Source organism: Pleurodeles waltl, chromosome 6 (genome assembly GCF_031143425.1).
Source record: "Pleurodeles waltl isolate 20211129_DDA chromosome 6, aPleWal1.hap1.20221129, whole genome shotgun sequence".
Classification (NCBI taxonomy): Eukaryota; Metazoa; Chordata; class Amphibia; order Caudata; family Salamandridae; genus Pleurodeles; species Pleurodeles waltl.
In genome coordinates, this window is record NC_090445.1 from 1,701,615,151 (window position 1) to 1,701,637,561 (window position 22,411).

At 46.1% G+C, this 22,411-nt stretch overlaps 1 protein-coding gene across 1 annotated transcript in view; it reads right to left on the reverse strand.

The window, feature by feature from the left end:
* Positions 1-22,411, reverse strand: part of LOC138301384 (E3 ubiquitin-protein ligase TRIM39-like) — a 167,593-nt gene that overhangs the window by 39,691 nt on the left and 105,491 nt on the right. The window contains exon 5 of the mRNA XM_069241819.1: positions 17,525-17,574. Coding sequence (XP_069097920.1) covers positions 17,525-17,574 — 50 coding nt within the window. The remainder of the gene's footprint in view (positions 1-17,524; positions 17,575-22,411) is intronic.

The window sequence follows — 22,411 nt, forward strand, 5'->3', positions numbered from 1 at the left end:
CAGTAGGAGGGTCAAGGGGGCCTACTATGTCAACCCCTACCCTTTCAAAGGGAACCCCAACCACAGGCAGTGGAATGAGGGGTGCCTTTGGAGTTCCACCTGTCTTGCCACTGGCTTGACAGGTTTCACAGGGCTTACAAAACTCTTTTGTGTCCTCAGACATCCTAGGCCATTGAAACAAGGGAACAAGCCTGTCCCAAATTTTCATTTGTCCTAGATGCCCAGCTAGGGGAATGTCATGTGCCAGTGTTAGGAGGAACTTCCTGTACTCCTGAGGAATCACTAATCTCCTGGCAGCTCCAGGTTTAGGATCCCTATGCTCAGTGTACAAGGGGTTGTCTTCCCAGTAAACTCTGTGAGAGTCACTGACATCCCCATTAGCCTGTTTGACAGCTTGCTGTCTCAGACCCTCTAATGTGGGACAGGTTTGCTGTGCCACACTCAGCTCCTCACTGGCAGGCCCCCCTTCACCCAAAAGCTCAGCAGTGTCTGCTTGAAGCTCCTCTGGTGTAGGTTCTGCACAGGGAGGGAATTCTTCTTCCTCAGAAGTAGAATCCACTGTAGAGGGAGGGATAGTAGGAAGTGGTTTGCTTCTACTAGCCCTAGCTTTAGGGAGCACTTGGTCCATTGTTCCAGGATCCAAGCTTCCCTGTCCTTTTTGCTATTTTGGCCTGAGCCCTTGTCAAAGCAAAAATATGCCCTGGGATGCCCAGCATTGCTGCATGGGCCTCCAACTCCACATCTGACCAAGCTGATGTCTCCAAATCATTTCCTAGTAGACAGTCTACAGGTAAATCTGTGGCTACCACAACTTTCTTTGGACCAGTAACCCCCCCCCCAGTTGAGATTAACAACAGCCATGGGGTGGCTAAGTGTGTTGTTGTGAGCATCGGTTACTTGGTACTGGTGACCAAGTAGGTGTTGTTCAGGGTGGACCAGTTTCTCTATGACCATAGTCACACTGGCACCAGTGTCCCTGTAGGCCTGAACCTCAACACCATTTATTAGGGGTAGCTGCTTGTACTTATCCATATTAAGGAGACAAGCAGCTAAGGTGGCTAAATCAATAGCCCCCTCAGAGACTAACACAGCCTCTGTGGTCTCCCTAACAAGACCAACCCCAACTAAGTTACCAATAGTGAGCCAAGCTACTCCCTTGGATTGGCTATTAGTAGGTTTGCTCCCACCACCACTGCTATTAGTAGGGACACTAGGTGTAGCAGTAGGGGTTGTAGTGGTAGGAGCATTGGTGCCTTTCTTTGGACAACTGGCATCTGTTGTCCAATGGCCTTTTATCTTACATAAATAGCACCATGGTTTCTTTTCCTTGTTCTGATTAAAGGAGGATTTGGACCCACCACCCCCACCAGAGTGTTTTTGTGGGCCTGATGAAGACTAATTTTTAGATTTGTCCCCACCCTTGTCTGAAGACTTACCATCCTTCTTTTTGTTGCCATCTTTGTCACCCCCTGTATGAACTTTTCTGTTCACCCTTGTTCTGACCCATTTGTCTGCCTTCTTTCCCAATTCTTGGGGAGAGGTCAGATCAGAGTCCACCAAGTACTGGTGCAACAAATCAGACACACAATTATTAAGAATATGCTCTCTCAGGATTAAGTTATACAGGCTGTCATAATCAGTAACTTTACTGCCATGTAACCACCCCTCCAAGGCCTTCACTGAATGGTCAATGAAATCAACCCAGTCTTGTGAAGACTCCTTTTTGGTCTCTCTGAACTTTATCCTGTATTGTTCAGTGGTTAAGCCATAACCGTCCAGGAGTGCATTCTTAAGAACTTGGAAATTATTGGCATCACTTTCTTTCACAGTAAGGAGCCTATCCCTACCTTTTCCACTAAATGATAGCCATAGGATAGCAGCCCACTGCCTTTGAGGGACATCCTGTACAACACAGGCCCTCTCAAGTGCAGCAAACAACTTGTTAATGTCATCCCCCTCCTTATAAGGGGGAACTATCTTGTGCAGATTCCTGGAATCATGCTCTTTAACAGGATGACTATGGGGAATACTGCTGCTGCCACCATGGGTTTCAAAACCCAACTTCTGTCTTTCCTTCTCTAATTCAAAAGACTGTCTATCCAAATCCAGCTGTTGCTTTTTAAGCTTCAGTCTGGTGTGTTCCACCCTCAACTTGAGTTCCCTCTCTAACATTCTGTCATCAGGGTTGGTGGGAGGGACATTCCTAGATACAGAGGTATGATGGGAATGAACAGAAGGAGACCTGTCCCTTACAGAAGCCACCCTAACAGCTTGGCTGACAGTGTAATGTGAGAGCACATCATCTGGATGCTGTGACTCCACTTCAGAACCAACTATGCTAGACTGTCTAGTAATGGGCAGGCTAGGAAGTTTCTTTCCTGAATCTTTTCCTGGGGGAGTCCCTGAATCAGATTGGGAACTATTAGGTACTTTTTCAACAGATGAGGCACTTATTGCCTTATCTTGTTCTCTAAGCATGTTAATTAACAGTTCCAAGGAAGGATTCTTCCCTACACTCAAACCTCTCTCTACACAGAGACTCCTTGCTCTTTTCCAGCTAAGGTTGTCATATGCAAGTTTGGACAGATCAGCATTTTGGCCTGTGCCAGACATTTTTAGAGAGAGTTAAAGTGATAGAAAAAGAGAAAAAAGTTTTCAGAACTTTTTGGAAAGACAGAAAAAAACTTTTTAAACTTTTAAGAACTTTTTGAAAGTTTAGAAGTACTTTTCAGCACTTAGAAAACAGTGAAAAGAGGAAATGCAAAACTTTTTAGCTATGTGTACATACACTGAACTTGTTTTGTATATTTTTCTCTTATGAAAAGTACAATGACAAGAGTGGTAAGTAGTCTCAAAGCACTTATCCCACCAGTGCACAACCAATGTAGGAGGCTGGACTGGCTTGTAGTGAGTACCAAGGGGTACTTACACCTTGCACCAGGCCCAGGTATCCCTTATTAGTGTATAGGGTGTCTAGCAGCTTAGGCTGATAGATAATGGTAGCTTAGCAGAGCAGCTTAGGCTGAACTAGGAGACGTGTGAAGCTACTACAGTACCACAAGTGTCACTTGCACAATATCATAAGAAAACACAATACACAGTTATACTAAAAATAAAGGTACTTTATTTTTATGACAATATGCCAAAGTATCTCAGTGTGTACCCTCAGAGTGAGGATAGCAAATATACACAAGTTATATGTACACAGTACTAAAAATATGCAGTATAGTCTTAGAAAACAGTGCAAACAATGTATAGTTACAATAGGATGCAATGGGAACACATAGGGATAGGGGCAACACAAACAATATACTCCAAAAGTGGAATGCGAACCACAAATGGACCCCAAACCTATGTGACCTTGTAGAGGGTCGCTGGGACTATTAGAAAATAGTGAGAGTTAGAAATTTAGCCCTCCCCAAGACCCTGAAAAGTGAGTGCAAAGTGCACTAAAGTTCCCCAGAAGACAAAGAAGTCGTGATAGAGGAATAATGCAGGAAAGACACAAACCAACAATGCAACACCGATGGATTTCCAATCTAGGGTACCTGTGGAACAAGGGGACCAAGTCCAAAAGTCACAAGCAAGTCGGAGATGGGCAAATGCCCAGGAAATGCCAACTGTGGGTGCAAAGGAGCTTCTACTGGACAGAAGAAGCAAAGGTTTCTGCAGGAACGAAAAGGGCTAGAGACTTCCCCTTTGGTGGACGGATCCCTCTCGCCGTGGAGAGTCGTGCAGAAGTGTTTTCCCGCCGAAAGAACGCCAACAAGCCTTGCTAGCTGCAAATCGTGCGGTTAGCGTTTTTGGACGCTGCTGTGGCCCAGGAGGGACCAGGAGGTCGCAAATTGGACCAGGAGGTAGAGGGGAAGTCGAGCAAGACAAGGAGCCCTCTCAGCAGCAGGTAGCACCCGGAGAAGTGCCAGAAACAGGCACTACGAGGATGCGTGAAACGGTGCTCGCCGAAGTTGCACAAAGGAGTCCCACGTCGCCGGAGACCAACTTAGAAAGTCGTGCAATGCAGGTTAGAGTGCCGTGGACGCAGGCTTGGCTGTGCACAAAGGATTTCCGCCGGAAGTGCACAGGGGCCGGAGAAGTTGCAAAAGTCGCAGTTACCAACAATGCAGTCTGGAGTGGGGAGGCAAGGACTTACCTCCACCAAACTTGGACTGAAGAGTCACTGGACTGTGGCAGTCACTTGGACAGAGTTGCTGGATTCAAGGGACCTCGCTCGTCGTGCTGAGAGGAGACCCAAGGGACCGGTAATGCAGCTTTTTGGTGCCTGCGGTTGCAGGGGGAAGATTCCGTCGACCCACGGGAGATTTCTTCGGAGCTTCTGGTACAGAGAGGAGGCAGACTACCCCCACAGCATGCACAAGCAGGAAAACAGTCGAGAAGGCGGCAGGATCAGCGTTACAGAGTTGCAGTAGTCATCTTTGCTACTATGTTGCAGGTTTGCAGGCTTCCAGCGCGGTCAGCAGTCGTTTCCTTATCAGAAGGTGAAGAGAGAGATGCAGAGGAACTCGGATGAGCTCTTGCATTCGTTATCTAAAGTTTCCCCAGAGACAGAGACCCTAAATAGCCAGAAAAGAGGGCTTGGCTACCTAGGAGAGAGGATAGGCTACTAACACCTGAAGGAGCCTATCAGAAGGAGTCTCTGACGTCACCTGGTGGCACTGGCCACTCAGAGCAGTCCAGTGTGCCAGCAGCACCTCTGTTTCCAAGATGGCAGAGGTCTGGAGCACACTGGAGGAGCTCTGGACACCTCCCAGGGGAGGTGCAGGTCAGGGGAGGGGTCACTCCCCTTTCCTTTGTCCAGTTTCACGCCAGAGCAGGGGCTAAGGGGTCCCTGAACCGGTGTAGACTGGCTTATGCAGAATTGGGCACATCTGTGCCCAAGAAAGCATTTCCAGAGGCTGGGGGAGGCTACTCCTCCCCTGCCTTCACACCATTTTCCAAAGGGAGAGGGTGTAACACCCTCTCTCAGAGGAAGTCCTTTGTTCTGCCATCCTGGGACAAGCCTGGCTTGACCCCAGGGGGGCAGAAACCTGTCTGAGGGGTTGGCAGCAGCAGCAGCTGCAGTGAAACCCCAGAAAAGGCAGTTTGGCAGTACCAGGGTCTGTGCTACAGACCACTGGGATCATGGAATTGTCCCAATAATGCCAGGATGGCATAGAGGGGGCAATTCCATGATCTTAGACATGTTACATGGCCATATTCGGAGTTACCATTGTGAAGCTACATATAGGCAGTGACCTATATGTAGTGCACGCGTGTAATGGTGTCCCCGCACTCACAAAGTTCAGGGAATTGGCCCTGAACAATGTGGGGGCACCTTGGCTAGTGCCAGGGTGCCCTCACACTAAGTAACTTTGCACCTAACCTTTACCAGGTAAAGGTTAGACATATAGGTGACTTATAAGTTACCTAAGTGCAGTGTAAAATGGCTGTGAAATAACGTGGACGTTATTTCACTCAGGCTGCAGTGTACTGCTGTGTAAGAATTGTCAGAGCTCCCTATGGGTGGCAAAAGAAATGCTGCAGCCCATAGGGATCTCCTGGAACCCCAATACCCTGGGTACCTCAGTACCATATACTAGGGAATTATAAGGGTGTTCCAGAAAGCCAATGTAAATTGGTAAAATTGGTCACTAGCCTGTTAGTGACAATTTGAAAGAAATGAGAGAGCATAACCACTGAGGTTCTGACTAGCAGAGCCTCAGTGAGACAGTTAGTCACTACACAGGTAACACATTCAGGCACACTTATGAGCACTGGGGCCCTGGAGAACAGGGTCCCAGTGACACATACAACTAAAACAACATATATACAGTGAAAAATGGGGGTAACATGCTAGGCAAGATGGTACTTTCCTACAACATTGCACTGCATCAGACAGCACACTGCACTGCAGAGAGAGGACATTCTACTACACAGCACCAAACAGCACACAGCTCTTCATAGACAGGACATCCTACTATACTGCACCAAACAGAACACTCCACTACACAGCAGGACATCCTACTACACTGCAATACAGAGAGAGAGCATTCTACTACACACTACACTGCACCAAACTGCACTTCACATGGAAGGCATTCTACTACATGCCACGCTGTACCAAACAACACACGGCACTACACAGAGAGAACATTCTACTACACACTAAACAACACCAAACAGCACACGGCACTACAAAGAGCGTACATTCTACTACAAACTGCACTGCACCAAACAGCACACTGTACTACACAGACAGGACATTCTGCTACACACTACACTAAACAAAACAGCACTTTGAAATACACAGAGAGGACAATCTACTGTACACTACACAGAACAAAACAGCACACAGCACTACACAGACAGGACATTTTACTACACACTACTTGGCAGGAAACAGCACACTGCACTACACAGACAGGACATTCTACTGCACCAAACACCACACTGTACTACACAGGCAGGACATTCTGCTACACACAATACTGAACCAAACAGCCCATTGCAATACACAGTTAAGACATTCTACTGCACACTACACAGAACAAAACAGCAGACAGCACTATACAGACAGAACATTTTGTTACACACTACACTGCAGCAAATAGCACACTGCACTACGCAGAGATGACATTCTACTGCACACTACACTGCACCAAACAGCACACAGCACTACAAAGACAGGACATTTTACTAAACACTACACTGCACCAAAGAGCGCACTGTACTACACAGGCAGGACATTCTACTACACACTATACTGAACCAAACAGCACATTGCACTACACAGAGAAGACATTTTACTGGACACTACACAGAAAAAAACAGTACAACACTGACTGCACTACACAGACAGGACATTCTACTACACACTACACTGCACTAAACAGCACATAGTACTACAAAGGGGATATTCTACTGCACACTACACAGCACCAAGCAGCACACAGCACTACACAGAGAGGACATTTCACTACACTGCACCAAACTGCACACTGCAATACATAGAGGATATTCTACTGCACACTACACTGCACCAAATACCACACTGCACTACATAGACAGGACATTCTACTACACATTACACCGCATGAAACAGCACACTGCAATAAAGAGAGGGGACATCCTACTACACAGCACCAAACAGCGCACAGCACTACATAGACAGGACATCCTAAAATAATGCACCAAACAGCACACTGCACCACACAGACAAGGCATCCTACTACACTGCACAAAACAGCACACTGCACTACATAGACAGGATATTCTACTACACATTACACTGCACCAAACAGCACTACATTGATAGGACATTCTACTACACACTACACTTCACCAAATAGCACACTGCGCTCCTTCGACAGGACAGTATACTGCACACTACACTGCAGCTAACAGCACACTGCGCTCCATAGACAGGACATTCTACTACACTGCACAAAACAGCACACAGCACTACAAAGACAGGACATTCAACTACACATTTCACTGCCCAAACAGCACACAGCACTACACAGAGAGGACATTCTACTACACACTACATTGCACCAAACAGGACATGGCAGTACATAGAGAGGACCTTCTACTGCACACTACACAGCACAAACAAGTACAGCACTACACATACAAGACATTCTATTACACATTACACAGTAGCAAACAGTACATGGAACTACTACAAGAGGACATTCTACTGCACTCTACACTGCATCAAACGTCACACTGTGCTCTATAGACAGGAAATACTACTACACACTACAGGGCACCAAACAGCAACCAGCAATACAAAGACAGGACATTCCACTACACATTGCAATACACCAAACAGCACACAGCACTAGAGAGAGAGGACATTCTACCACACACTACCATGCACCAAACAGCATGCAGCACTACAAAGGACAATCTACTACACACTACTCTGCACCAAACAGCACACTGTGCTCCATAGACAGAACATTCTACTGCACACTACACTGCACCAAATAGCACACAGCACTATATAGACAAGACATTCCACTACATATTGCAATGCACCAAACAGAACATGGCACTACATAGAAAGGACATTCTAATGCACACTACACTACACCAAACTGCAGATGGCACTCCACAGACAGGACATTCTACTACACACTACCCTGCACCAAACAGCACACAGTACTATACAGAGGATATTCTACTGCACACTACACAGCACCAAGCAGCACACAGCACTAAACAGAGAGGGCATTCCACCACACTGCACCAAACAGCAAACTGCACTACACAAAGGACATTCTACTGCATACTACACTGCACCAAACTGCACACTGCACTACATAGACAGAACTGTCTTCTACACACTGCAGCAAACAACACACTGCACTACATAGACAGAACATTCTACTGCACACTCCACTCCACCAGATAGCACACAGCAATTTATAGACAGGAAAGTCCACTACACATTGCACTGCACCAAACAGCACATGACACTACAAAGAGAGGACATTCTACTTCACACTAGACTGCACCAAAAATCACACTGCAATACACAGAGAGGGCATTCTAGTACACACTATACTCCACCAAACTGCACTACACAGAGAGGGCATTCTACTACATGTTACACTGCACCACACAGCACTACTTAAACAGGACATTCTACTGCACACTACACAGAACAAAACAGCACACAGCACTACACAGACAGAACATTTTGCTATACACTACAATGAAGCAAATAGCACACAGCACTACAGAGAGAGGACATTCTAATGCCCAGTACTCTGCACCAAACAGCACACAGCACTACATAGGTAGGATATTCGACTGCACCCTACACAGCACAAACAGCACAGCACTACGAAAGACAGGACAGTCTACTACACATTATACAGCACCAAACAGCACACGGAACAACATAGAAAGGACATTCTACGGCACACTACATTCCACCAAACAGACTATTTGCACTACACAGAAAGGACATTCTACTAAATACTGCACTGCACCAAACATCACATAGTACTACATAGAGAGGATATTCTACAGCACACTACACAGCACCAAACAGCACACAGCACTTCACAGAGAGGCCATTCTACTACACTACACCAAGCAGCACACTGCACTACACAGAGGACATTCTGCTGCACATCACACTGCACCAAAAACCACATTGCACTACAGAGAGGTCATTCTATCACACATTGCACTGCATCAAGCGGCACACTGCACTACAGAGAGAGGACATTCTACTACACAGCACCAAACAGCACACAGCACTACAGCCAGGACATCCTAACGCAATGCACCAAACAGCACACTGCCCTACACAGACAAGGCACCCTACTACACTCCACAAAACAGCACACTGCAGTACATGAACAGGACATTCTACTACACATTACACTGCACCAAAAAAGCACCATGCACTACAGAGACAGGGCATTCTACTACACAGTACCAAACAGCACACAGCACTACATAAACAAGACATTCTACTACACACTACACTGCACCAAACAGCACACTGCACTATAGAGAGAGGGCAGTCTACTAGATAGTACCAAACAGCACATGGCACTACATAGACAGGACGTTCTACTGCACACTTCACTGCACCAAACAGCACACTGTGTTCTATAGACAGGACATTCTACTACACACTACACTGCACCAAGCAGCACACAATACTACATAGACAGGACATGCAACTGCACATTGCACTGCACCAAACAGCACACAGCACTACAAAGAGAGAACATACTTCTACACATTACACTGCACCAAACAGCACATGGCACTACAAAGAGAGGACATTCTACTGCACACTACACAGCAAGAAACAGCATACAGCACTACATAGAGAGAACATTGTACTGAACACTACACTGCACAAAACATCACACTGCGCTCTATAGACAGGAAATTCTATTACACACTAGAATGCACCAAACAGCACACAGCACTACACAGACAGGACATTCTACTACACATTGTACTACACCAAACAGCACTACACAGTGAGGACATTCTACCACACACTACCAAGCATCAAACAGCATGCAGTACTACACAGGATAATGTACTACACACTACACTGCAGCAAACAGCACACTACACTACACAGACATAACTGTCTTCTACACACTGCACCAAACAGAACACTGCACTAAATAGAAATGACATTCTACTATACACTACACCGCACCACACAGCACACTGTGCTCCATAGACAGAACATTCTACTGCACACTACACTGCACCAAGTAGCACACAGCACTATATAGGCAGGAAATTCCAATACACATTGCACTGCACCAAACAGCACATGACACTACAAAGAGAGGGCATTCTACTACACACTACACTGCACCAAACATCACACTGCAATACACAGAGAGGACATTCTACTACAAACTGCACTGCACCAAACAGCACACAGCCCTATGCAGACAGGACATTCTACCACACACTGCACTGCAGAAAAGAGCACATGGCACTACCTAGACAGGGCATTCTAGTACACACTACACTGAACCAAACAGCACATTGTAATACACAGGGAGGACCTTCTACTGTAAACTACACAAAACAAAACTGCACACAGCACTACAAAGGCAGGACATTTTACTACACACTACACTGCAGCAAACCGCACACTGCACTACATAGAGAGGATATTCTACTGCACCCTACACAGCAGAAAACAGCACAGCACTTCAAAGACAGGACATCCTCCTACACATTACAGAGCACCAAACATCACACTGCAGTACACAGAGAGGACATTCTACTACACACTACACTGTGCCATGCAGCATACTACACTACATCACAGATGAGACATACTACACTACACAACACATGAAAACCTATTCTACAACATGCTACACTACATGTCACACTACACTACCATACATGACACATATTACACTACAACACACTAACAAACATGAAGCATACTACACTACACCACACAGTGCTAGACCGCACACTGTACGACACCAAACAGTGCAGCAGATAGGGCACTGAACTGGTCACTACACTGGACTAGATGGTACAGAGTGGCAGCTACTAGAAGGTATACTGTACTAGTTGGTGCACTGTATTCGATGGTATAGAGTGACAGAGCTACTAGATTGTATACTGTACTAGACTGTAAGGAGTAACAGAGCAACTGGAAGGTATAAAGTACTAGTTAGTACACTGCAGTAGATGGTGCAGAGTGACAGAGCTGCTAGAGATTATGCGGTACTAGTCAGTACACAATTAGATGTTACAGAGTGACAGAGCTGCTAGAAGGCATACTGTACTAGTCAGTACACTGCACTAAATGGTACAGAGTGACAGCTACTAGAAGGTATACTGTACTAGTCAGTACGCTGCATTAGATGGTACAGAGTGAGAGAGCTACTAGAAGGTATACTGTACTAGTCAGTATGCTACATTAGATGGTAGAGTAACAAAGCTATTAGAAGGTATACAGTACTATTCAGTACACTGCATTAGATGGCACAGACTGATAGCTACTAGAAGGAATACAGTACTAGTCAGTACACTGCATTAGATGGTACAGACTGATAGCTACTAGAAGGAATACAGTACTAGTCAGTACACTGCATTAGATGGTAAAGACTGACAGCTACTAGAAAGTATACTGTACTAGTCAGTACATTGCATTTGATGGTATACAGTAACAGAGCTTCAAGAAGGGATACTGTACTAGTCAGTACACTGCATTAGATGGTACAGATGTAAGAGAGCTACTAGATGGTATACAGTACTACACATGACACTCCATTAGAATGGTGCAGGGTAAGAGAGCTATTAGAAGGTATACAGTATTATTCAGTGCACTGCATTATATGGTACAGAGTAACTGCTACTAGAAGGCATACTGTACTAGTCAGTGCACTGCATTAGATGGTACAAAGTGACAGGGCTAGTAAAAAGTATACTGTACTAGTCAGTCAACTGCACTAGATGGTACAGACTGACAGAACTACTAGAAGGTATCCTGTACCAACAGTACTCTGCATTAGATGGTACAGTGTAATAGAGCTTCTAGAGGGCATATTGCACTAGTCAGTACACTGTATTACATGGGTCAGACTTAGGTACTAGAAGGTATAGTGTATTTGTCAGTACACTGCATTAGATGTTATAGAGTGATAGGCGTAGACAGCTCAGAGTGACTGAGGTAGTCGAAGTTCTGCTGTACCAGTCACTGCACTGCATTAGATGGTACAGATTGACAGAGCCACTAGAAGGTGTACTGTATTTGTCGGTACACTGCATTACATAGTACAGAGTGACAGGGTTAGATGGTACAGAGTGAGAGACTTACCTGTACTTGAATGTATACTGTACTAGTCAGTATACTGCATTAGATGGTGCAAAGTAACAAAGATACTAGAAGGTGCACAGTACTAGTCAGTCCTCTGCATTAGATGGTACGGTGTGACAGAGCTACTCCAGTGTTTACTGTACTAGTCAGTACACTCTATCAGATGGTAGGGAGTGACAGAGCTACTAGAATGTATACAGTAGTATTCAGTACACTGCAATGGATGATACAGAATGAGTGAGCTACTGAAAGGTGTACTGTACTGGTCAGTAAAGTATATTAGATTGTGCAGAGTAACAGAGCTACTCCAAGTTATACTGAACTAGTCAGTACACTTTATTAGATGGCACCAAGTGACAGAGCTACTAGAAGGAATATTGCACTAGTCAGTATACTGCACTGGTTGGTACAGAGTGACAAAACTACTAGAAGGGATACTGTACTGGTCAGTACACTACATTAGATGGTGCAGAGTTACAAACCTACTACAATGTATACTGTTCTAGTAAGTACACTGCATTGGTTGGTACAGAGTGACAACGATACTAGAAGGTATGCTGTGCTAGTCAGAACACAGTACTAGTCAGTACACTGTATTAGATGGTACAGAGTAAAAGAGTTACTCCAAGGTAAACTGTACTGGTCAGTACATTGCATTAGATGGGACAGAGCTACAAGAAGTACTAGCCAGTCCACTGTGTTAGATGGTACAGAGTGACAGAGCTACTAAAAGGAAACCATACTAGTCAGGACACTCCATTAAATGGTACAGAATAAAATAACTACTCGAAGGTAGCAATTTGGGTGTCTAGTTATTTACAAACAGCTTCAGGCCCAGGTATCCTGTAGAAACACTATAGGGACTGTATCAGAATATCGCCACCGCCTGTCAGAAAGCCACAGTCCAGAGATTCCTATTTCAAATTTTGTGTAAACACCAATTTGACTAACAATTGGAGTTTCTGCCCAACTGGTATGCCAAGTGACACAGTATTACCACATGCAGGATTACCAGATGAAGTATAGTATTACTACATACAGTATTGCAACATGAAGTATTGCTACATACAATATTACCACATGAATGCAGTATAACCACGTGCAGAATTACACATGCAGTATTACTACAGGGAGTATAACCACATGCAGTATTACCACATGAAGTATAACCACTTACAGTATTACTAAATGCAGTATAACCACATGCAGTATTACTAAATGCAGTATATGCAGTATAACCACATGCAGTATTACTGCATGCAGTATAACTGTAGGAAAGTACCATCTTGCCTGGCATTTTACCCCCATTTTTCACTGTATATATGTTGTTTTAGTTGTATGTGTCACTGGGACCCTGGTATCCAGGGCCCCAGTGCTCATAAGTGTGCCTGACTGTGTTACCTGTGTAGTGACTAACTGTCTCACTGAAGCTCTGCTAATCAGAACCTCAGTGGTTATGCTCTCTCATTTCTTTCAAATTGTCACTCACAGGCTAGTGACCAATTTTACCAATTTACATTGGCTTTCTGGAACACCCTTATAATTCCCTAGTATATGGTACTGAGGTACCCAGGGTATTGGGGTCCCAGGAGATCCCTATGGGCTGCAGCATTTCTTTTGCCACCCATAGGGAGCTCTGACAATTCTTACACAGGCCTGCCACTGCAGCCTGAGTGAAATAACGTCCACGTTATTTCACAGCCATTTTACACTGCACTTAGGTAACTTATAAGTCACCTATATGTCTAACCTTTACCTGGTAAAGGTTAGGTGCAAAGTTACTTAGTGTGAGGGCACCCTGGCACTAGCCAAGGTGCCCCCACATTGTTCAGGGCCAATTCCCTGAACTTTGTGAGTGCGGGGACACCATTACACGCGTGCACTACATATAGGTCACTACCTATATGTAGCTTCACAATGGTAACTCCGAATATGGCCATGTAACATGTCTAAGATCATGGAATTGCCCCCTCTATGCCATCCTGGCATTGTTGGTACAATTCCATGATCCCAGTGGTCTGTAGCACAGACCCTGGTACTGCCAAACTGCCTTTCCTGGGGTTTCACTGCAGCTGCTGCTGCCAACCCCTCAGACAGGTTTCTGCCCCCCTGGGGTCAAGCCAGGCTTGTCCCAGGATGGCAGAACAAAGGACTTCCTCTGAGAGAGGGTGTTACACCCTCTCCCTTTGGAAAATGGTGTGAAGGCAGGGGAGGAGTAGCCTCCCCCAGCCTCTGGAAATGCTTTCTTGGGCACAGATGTGCCCAATTCTGCATAAGCCAGTCTACACCGGTTCAGGGACCCCTTAGCCCCTGCTCTGGCGCGAAACTGGACAAAGGAAAGGGGAGTGACCACTCCCCTGACCTGCACCTCGACTGGGAGGTGTCCAGAGCTCCTCCAGTGTGCTCCAGACCTCTGCCATCTTGGAAACAGAGGTGCTGCTGGCACACTGGACTGCTCTGAGTGGCCAGTGCCACCAGGTGACGTCAGAGACTCCTTCTGATAGGCTCCTTCAGGTGTTAGTAACCTATCCTCTCTCCTAGGTAGCCAAACCCTCTTTTCTGGCTATTTAGGGTCTCTGTCTCTGGGGAAACTTTAGATAACGAATGCAAGAGCTCATCCAAGTTCCTCTGCATCTCTCTCTTCACCTTCTGATAAGGAATCGACTGCTGACCGCGCTGGAAGCCTGCAAACCTGCAACATAGTAGCAAAGACGACTACTGCAACTCTGTAACGCTGATCCTGCCGCCTTCTCGACTGTTTTCCTGCTTGTGCATGCTGTGGGGGTAGTCTGCCTCCTCTCTGCACCAGAAGCTCCGAAGAAATCTCCCGTGGGTCGACGGAATCTTCCCCCTGCAACCGCAGGCACCAAAAAGCTGCATTACCGGTCCCTTGGGTCTCCTCTCAGCACGACGAGCGAGGTCCCTTGAATCCAACAACTCTGTCCAAGTGACTCCCACAGTCCAGTGACTCTTCAGTCCAAGTTTGGTGGAGGTAAGTCCTTGCCTCCCCACTCCAGACTGCATTGTTGGTAACCGCGACTTTTGCAACTTCTCCGGCCCCTGTGCACTTCCGGCGGAAATTCTTTGTGCACAGCCAAGCCTGGGTCCACGGCACTCTAACCTGCATTGCACGACTTTCTAAGTTGGTCTCCGGCGACGTGGGACTCCTTTGTGCAACTTCGGCACGCATCCTCGTAGTGCCTGTTTCTGGCACTTCTCCGGGTGCTACCTGCTGCTGAGAGGGATCCTTGTCTTGCTCGACGTCCCCTCTTCCTCCTGGTCCAATTTGCGACCTCCTGGTCCCTCCTGGCCCACAGCAGCGTCCAAAAACGCTAACCGCACGATTTGCAGCTAGCAAGGCTTGTTGGCGTTCTTTCGGCGGGAAAACACTTCTGCACGACTCTCCAAGGCGAGTGGGATCCGTCCACCAAAGGGGAAGTCTCTAGCCCTTTTCGTTCCTGCAGAAACCTCTGCTTCTTCTGTCCAGTAGAAGCTCCTTTGCACCCACAGCTGGCATTTCCTGGGCATTTGCCCATCTCCGACTTGCTTGTGACTTTTGGACTTGGTCCCCTTGTTCCACAGGTACCCTAGATTGGAAATCCACAGTTGTTGCATTGCTGGTTTGTGTCTTTCCTGCATTATTCCTCTAACACGACTACTTTGTCCTTAGGGGAACTTTAGTGCACTTTGCACTCACTTTTCAGGGTCTTGGGGAGGGTTATTTTTCTAACTCTCACTATTTTCTAATAGTCCCAGCGACCCTCTACAAGGGACCCTTTCCCCTTTGTGAATGTTGCCCAAAATGTTTTTCCAGAGCAGGCTGTGGTCCAATGGACTACTGCCTACTCTGAAAAAACGAAACCAAATGGTTTTGGTATTTTTTTTATTTTGCAACTCGTTTTCCTTTAAGGAAAACGGGCTGCAAAATAAAAAAAATAAAAACTGCTTTATTTAAAAAGCAGTCACAGACATGGAGGTCTGCTGACTTCAGCAGGCCACCATCCCTGTGAGTGCAGGGACTCGCTATGGGGTCGCAAAATGCGACCCACCTCATTAATATTAATGAGGTGGGTCTTTGCGACCCCATAGCGAATCGCAGACGGTGTCTGAGACACCGTTCTGCATCTGATTTTGCGAATCGGAAATTGCGACTCGCACCGACTCGCAATTTCCGATTCGCAAAATCGGAACTACCTACATCTGGCCCTATAGCCACATGCAGTATTACCACATGCTAATCTACATGCAGTATAACCACGTGCAGTATGACCGCATGCAGTATAACCACATGATATTTAACTACATACAGTACTACCACATGCAGTATAATCACATACAGTATTACCACATGTAGATACCACATGCCATATAACAACATGCACTATATCCACATGCAGTATTACCACATGCAGTATGAGCACGTGCAGTATATCCACATACAGTATTACCGCATGCAGTACAACCACATGCAGCATTACCACATGTAGTATTACCACATACAGTATAAGCACATACATTATCACCACATGCAGGATACCCCATGCAATATAACCACATGCAGTATGACCACGTGCAGTATTACCTCACGCAGCATTAACATATGCAATATAACCACAACAACAAGGTGTCCGTTATTATTGACTCCAAAACAACAATTTCTGAGTTAAATTTTCTCTTTCATGGGGAACATCTCAGAATACTGCAGTAATTGTGTAGCCTGAAATTACCATTCTCCACGGTATTAGTATTGCCAAGAGCAACATTACCACAGTATAATATCTTAAGATCCAAGGGGTGGAAGGAAGATTCATACAGGAAATAGGTCAACAGATCTATCAACTGTGGAGATGTTAAAAATATATATATATATTTAAAAGTCATGCAATCCCAAAAAGTCTTTTCAAACTTCTGAAAAAGGAAAAGTTAGAAGAGTAGAGATACGAACCAAACAACTGGACTCTGATTTGAGATCTAGTCATATTGTCATTAAAAAAATAACTTCTAATTTATTTTGCTTCTGTTCTCTTGAGTTGACGGATTAATAGTTTTTCTTGGGCTGTGTGTATAGTTAGATGTTTTGCTGCTTTGGCAGGCGTGTGCACTATATCAATCATAAAACTATAACAAACTACGTTATTTTCATAAACAGAATCAAACATGCATAATAAACCTAATTGTATTTACCTTTATAACACTTCGCCACCTCTGGCCAATGAATCTTCACATTATTACACCTGAAAGAGGACATAAACCATCCTGGTGTTACAGAACAAAGACTGTTTACAGGATAAGATAAGGAACCCCACATACACCCCGTTATTAGAAATATAATACTGTAATCACAGGCGCGTCTGTGGACCAGTGCACAGTGTGTGTTACTAGTCACACACAACAATCACAGCTCCAATGACACATGACAACCCAGTTACAACCTGCTGTGCAGTGGCTGGGAGTGGATAACAGGTGACAACCCCACTAAAAGTGCAAGAAACCACACAAACCAGGCCGCGCTGTTTGCAATGATGAAGGGCCATGGACTGGTGGCCAACAAAGCCTGTCAATGGGTAAAAAGACTTTTCGGAAACGCTAAATTCAAACTGATCTAATTCACTTATCGCCACATGAACTCTGACCCCACCTAAAATAAACAGGGTATATACAGGGAGCTCTCTACAATACCCAAGATGCCATGAAACATAGCTGACTTTCTGAGTATGAGGTGTCAATGTCCTTCAGTACAAACATACTAGTCTGAGGCAGAGAGAAGGTTGCCTCAGTGCACTGGAAGGCTTCATGAAACAATGTCCAGTTCTCCAACTTGCAATTTCTGAAGCCTTGCATCTTGAAATCTATGACGTCTTTCAAGTCATGCCCATTGGAATCTCTGTGGTCAGACACCTGGGAATCTCTGGAGACCTAAACCTTGGGATCCTGTGGTTTTTGAGTTTATGGGGCCATGCACCTTTGATTCTTTGGAGTGTAGAGGGTGTCTAGCAGATTAGGCTGATAGAAAATGGTAGCTTAGCAGAGCAACTTAGGCTGAACTAGGAGACGAGTGAAGCTCCTACAGTACCACTAGTGTTATATGCACAATATCATAAGAAAACACAATCCACAGATATACTAAAAATAAAGGTACTTTATTTTTATGACAATATGCCAAAGTATCTCAGTGAGTACCCTCAGTATGAGGATAGCAAATATACACAAGATATATGTACACAACACCAAAAATATGCAGTAATAGCAATAGAAAACAGTGCAAGCAATGTATAGTCATAATAGATTGCAATGGGAGCACATAGGTATGGGGCAACACAAACCATATACTCCAAAAGTGGAATGTGAATAACGTATGGGCCCCAAACCTATGTGAGCTTGTAGAGGGTCGCTGGGACTGTAAGAAAACAGTGAGGGTTAGAAAAATAGCCCACCCCAAGACCCTGAAAAGTGGGTACAAAGTGCACCTAAGTTCCCCAGAGAGCACAGAAGTCGTGATAGGGGAATTCTGCAAGGAACAACAACACCAGCAATGCAACAACGATGGATTTCCTGACGAGGGTACCTGTGGAACAAGGGGACCAAGTCCAAGAGTCACGATCAAGTTGGGAGTGGGCAGATGCCCAGGAAATGCCAGCTGTGGGTGCAAGGAAGCTGCCACCGGATGGTAGAAGCTGTGGATTCTGCAAGAACGACAAGGGCTAGAAACTTCCCCTTTGGAGGATGGATGTCCCACGTCGTGAAGAGTCGTGCAGAGGTGTTTCGTGCAGAAAGACTGCAAACAAGCCTTGCTAGCTGCAAGGGTGGTGGTTAGGGTTTTTGGATGCTGCTGTGGCCCAGGAGGGACCAGGATGTCGCCAATTGCGTGAGGAGACAGAGGGGGCGTCCAGCAAGACAAAGAGCCCACTCAGAAGCAAGCAGCACCCGCAGAAGTGCCGGAACAGGCACTACGAAGTGGAGTGAACCGGAGCTCACCTGAAGTTGCACAAGAGGGTCCCACGAAGCCGGAGGACAACTCAGGAGGTCGTGCAATGCAGGTAAGAGTGCCGGGGACCCAGGCTTGGCTGTGCACAAAGGAAATCCTGGAAGAGTACACAGGAGCCGGAGTAGCTGCAAAACATGCGGTTCCCAGCAATGCAGTCTAGCGTGGGGAGGCAAGGACTTACCTCCACCAAACTTGGAATGAAGAGTCACTGGACTGTGGGAGTCACTTGGACAGAGTTGCTGAGTTCAAGGGACCTCGCTCGTCGTGCTGAGAGGAGACCCAGAGGACCGGTGAAGCAGTTCTTTGGTGCCTGCGGTTGCAGGGGGAAGATTCCGTCGACCCACGGGAGATTTCTTCGGAGCTTCTAGTGCAGAGAGGAGGCAGACTACCCCCACAGTATGCACCACCAGGAAAACAGTCGAGAAGGCGGCAGGATCAGCGTTACAAGGTCGCAGTAGTCGTCTTTGCTACTTTGTTGCAGTTTTGCAGGCTTCCAGCGCGGTCAGCAGTTGATTCCTTGGCAGAAGGTGAAGAGAGAGATGCAGAGGAACTCTGATGAGCTCTTGCATTCGTTATCTAAAGAATTCCCCAAAGCAGAGACCCTAAATAGCCAGAAAAGGAGGTTTGGCTACCTAGGAGAGAGGATAGGCTAGCAACACCTGAAGGAGCCTATCAGAAGGAGTCTCTGACGTCACCTGCTGGCCCTGGCCACTCAGAGCAGTCCAGTGTGCCAGCAGCACCTCTGTTTCCAAGATGGCAGAGGTCTGGAGCACACTGGAGGAGCTCTGGGCACCTCCCAGGGGAGGTGCAGGTCAGGGGAGTGGTCACTCCCCTTTCCTTTGTCCAGTTTCGCGCCAGAGCAGGGCTGGGGGATCCCTGAACCGGTGTAGGCTGGCTTATGCAGAAATGGGCACCATCTGTGCCCATCAAAGCATTTCCAGAGGCTGGGGGAGGCTACTCCTCCCATGCCTTAACACCTTTTTCCAAAGGGAGAGGGTGTAACACCCTCTCTCTGAGGAAGTTCCTTGTTCTGCCTTCCTGGGCCAAGCCTGGCTGGACCCCAGGAGGGCAGAAACCTGTCTGAGGGGTTGGCAGCAGCAGCAGCTGCAGTGAAACCCCAGAAAAGGCAGTTTGGCAGTACCCGGGTCTGTGCTAGAAACCCGGGGAATCATGGGATTGTCTCCCCAATACCAGGATGGCATTGGGGGGGCAATTCCATGATCTTAGACATGTTACATGGCCATGTTCGGAGTTACCGTTGTGAAGCTACACATAGGTAGTGACCTATGTGTAGTGCACGCGTGTAATGGTGTCCCCGCACTCACAAAGTCCGGGGAATTTGCCCTGAACAATGTGGGGGCACCTTGGCTAGTGCCAGGGTGCCCACACACTAAGTAACTTAGCACCCAACCTTTACCAGGTAAAGGTTAGACATATAGGTGACTTATAAGTTACTTAAGTGCAGTGGTAAATGGCTGTGAAATAACGTGGACGTTATTTCACTCAGGCTGCAGTGGCAGGCCTGTGTAAGAATTGTCAGAGCTCCCTATGGGTGTCAAAAGAAATGCTGCAGCCCATAGGGATCTCCTGGAACCCCAATATCCTGGGTACCTCAGTACCATATACTAGGGAATTATAAGGGTGTTCCAGTATGCCAATGTAAATTGGTAAAATTGGTCACTAGCCTGTTAGTGACAATTTGTACAGAGAGAGGATAACCACTGAGGTTCTGGTTAGCAGAGCCTCAGTGAGACAGTTAGGCATCACACAGGGAACAATAATAGACACATAACAAACATACTGAAAACATAGGGTTTTCACTATGAGCACTGGGCCCTGGCTAGCAGGATCCCAGTGAGACAGTGAAAACACCCTGACATACACTCAAAAACAGGCCAAAAGTGGGGGTAACAAGGCTAGAAAGAGGCTAATTTCTCACAGCCGGCACCTTGGAAGATTCGAAGTCCGGCACCTTGCAAATTCCGAAGTCCTGAGCCTCTGGGTTCGCAATCTCTGAGGCTTGGGATAGGTGATGTTCTGTGCCTTCTACTTTCTCTGTTGATGCACTTTTGAGTCTTGGAGGTCCTGCGCTTTTGAATTTCTAGTGGTCTGGAACTTAGAATTTCTGAGGCTCTGGAGAATGGAAACTCTGATATCCTGCATCTTGTAATCTCTAATGTCCGGTATATTGGATTTTCTGGTAACCTGCATCATGTAATTTCTGGGGTCCTGCTCCCTGCAATCACTATAGTGTTGAACCTTGAACTCTATGTTTTCCTGCACCTTGGAACCTCTGAAGCCCTATAACACAGAATATCTAAGGTTCTGCACCTGGAATCCATGTGGTTGTGCTTAGTGAAATCTCCGCATTTCTCACTCCTAATTTCCCCGCTGAGTAATACATATTTTTTTTCTGGTTATTTTATTACAAGTTGTGTACTTTTGCGTGGATCTTCCTTTCTTGCTACTTTGTCTAACACTTTAATCCAATACTTACTTGACTTTCTTTTTATGAAGTAACATGGGTAAGTGACCCCTCTGCTGTAACCCGCATCTGGTTCCAGGTGACTCTCAAACAACAAGCAGATATCCGCTCAACTATAGCCCCACACAAAAGAGAATATATCTCATTCCCTCCTTCTCTGTATCTCTCTCTCACAATCTTACTCTCAATATCTCTCTACATCTCTTGTTGTCTCGCTCGCTGTATCTTCCTCCTTCTCCTACCCCTGTATCAATCTCCTTCTCTCTCTCTGTCTCTCTCTCTCTGTCACTCTGCCTCCCTCTTTCCTTCTCTTCCTCCCTCCCTCTCATCTCTTGCCCTGTATTCCTCTCTGTCCCTCTATCTCATCCTCCCTATTTCCTTCTCCCTTTACTTCTGCCCCACCCTTTCCATTTCTCTCTTTTCCCCTCACTCTCTACCTCTCCTCAGTTTCTCCTTCCTCTCTCTTTGGCCCTTTGGGTATCACCCATCCTTCTCGCCACTTTGCTGACTCCTTCTTTCTCCCTTCCTTTCTTTCTATCCGTTGTTGTCTTTTCCTGTCACTTCTCTATTTCACTCTCTATCCCTTTATCTTTATTTCTCT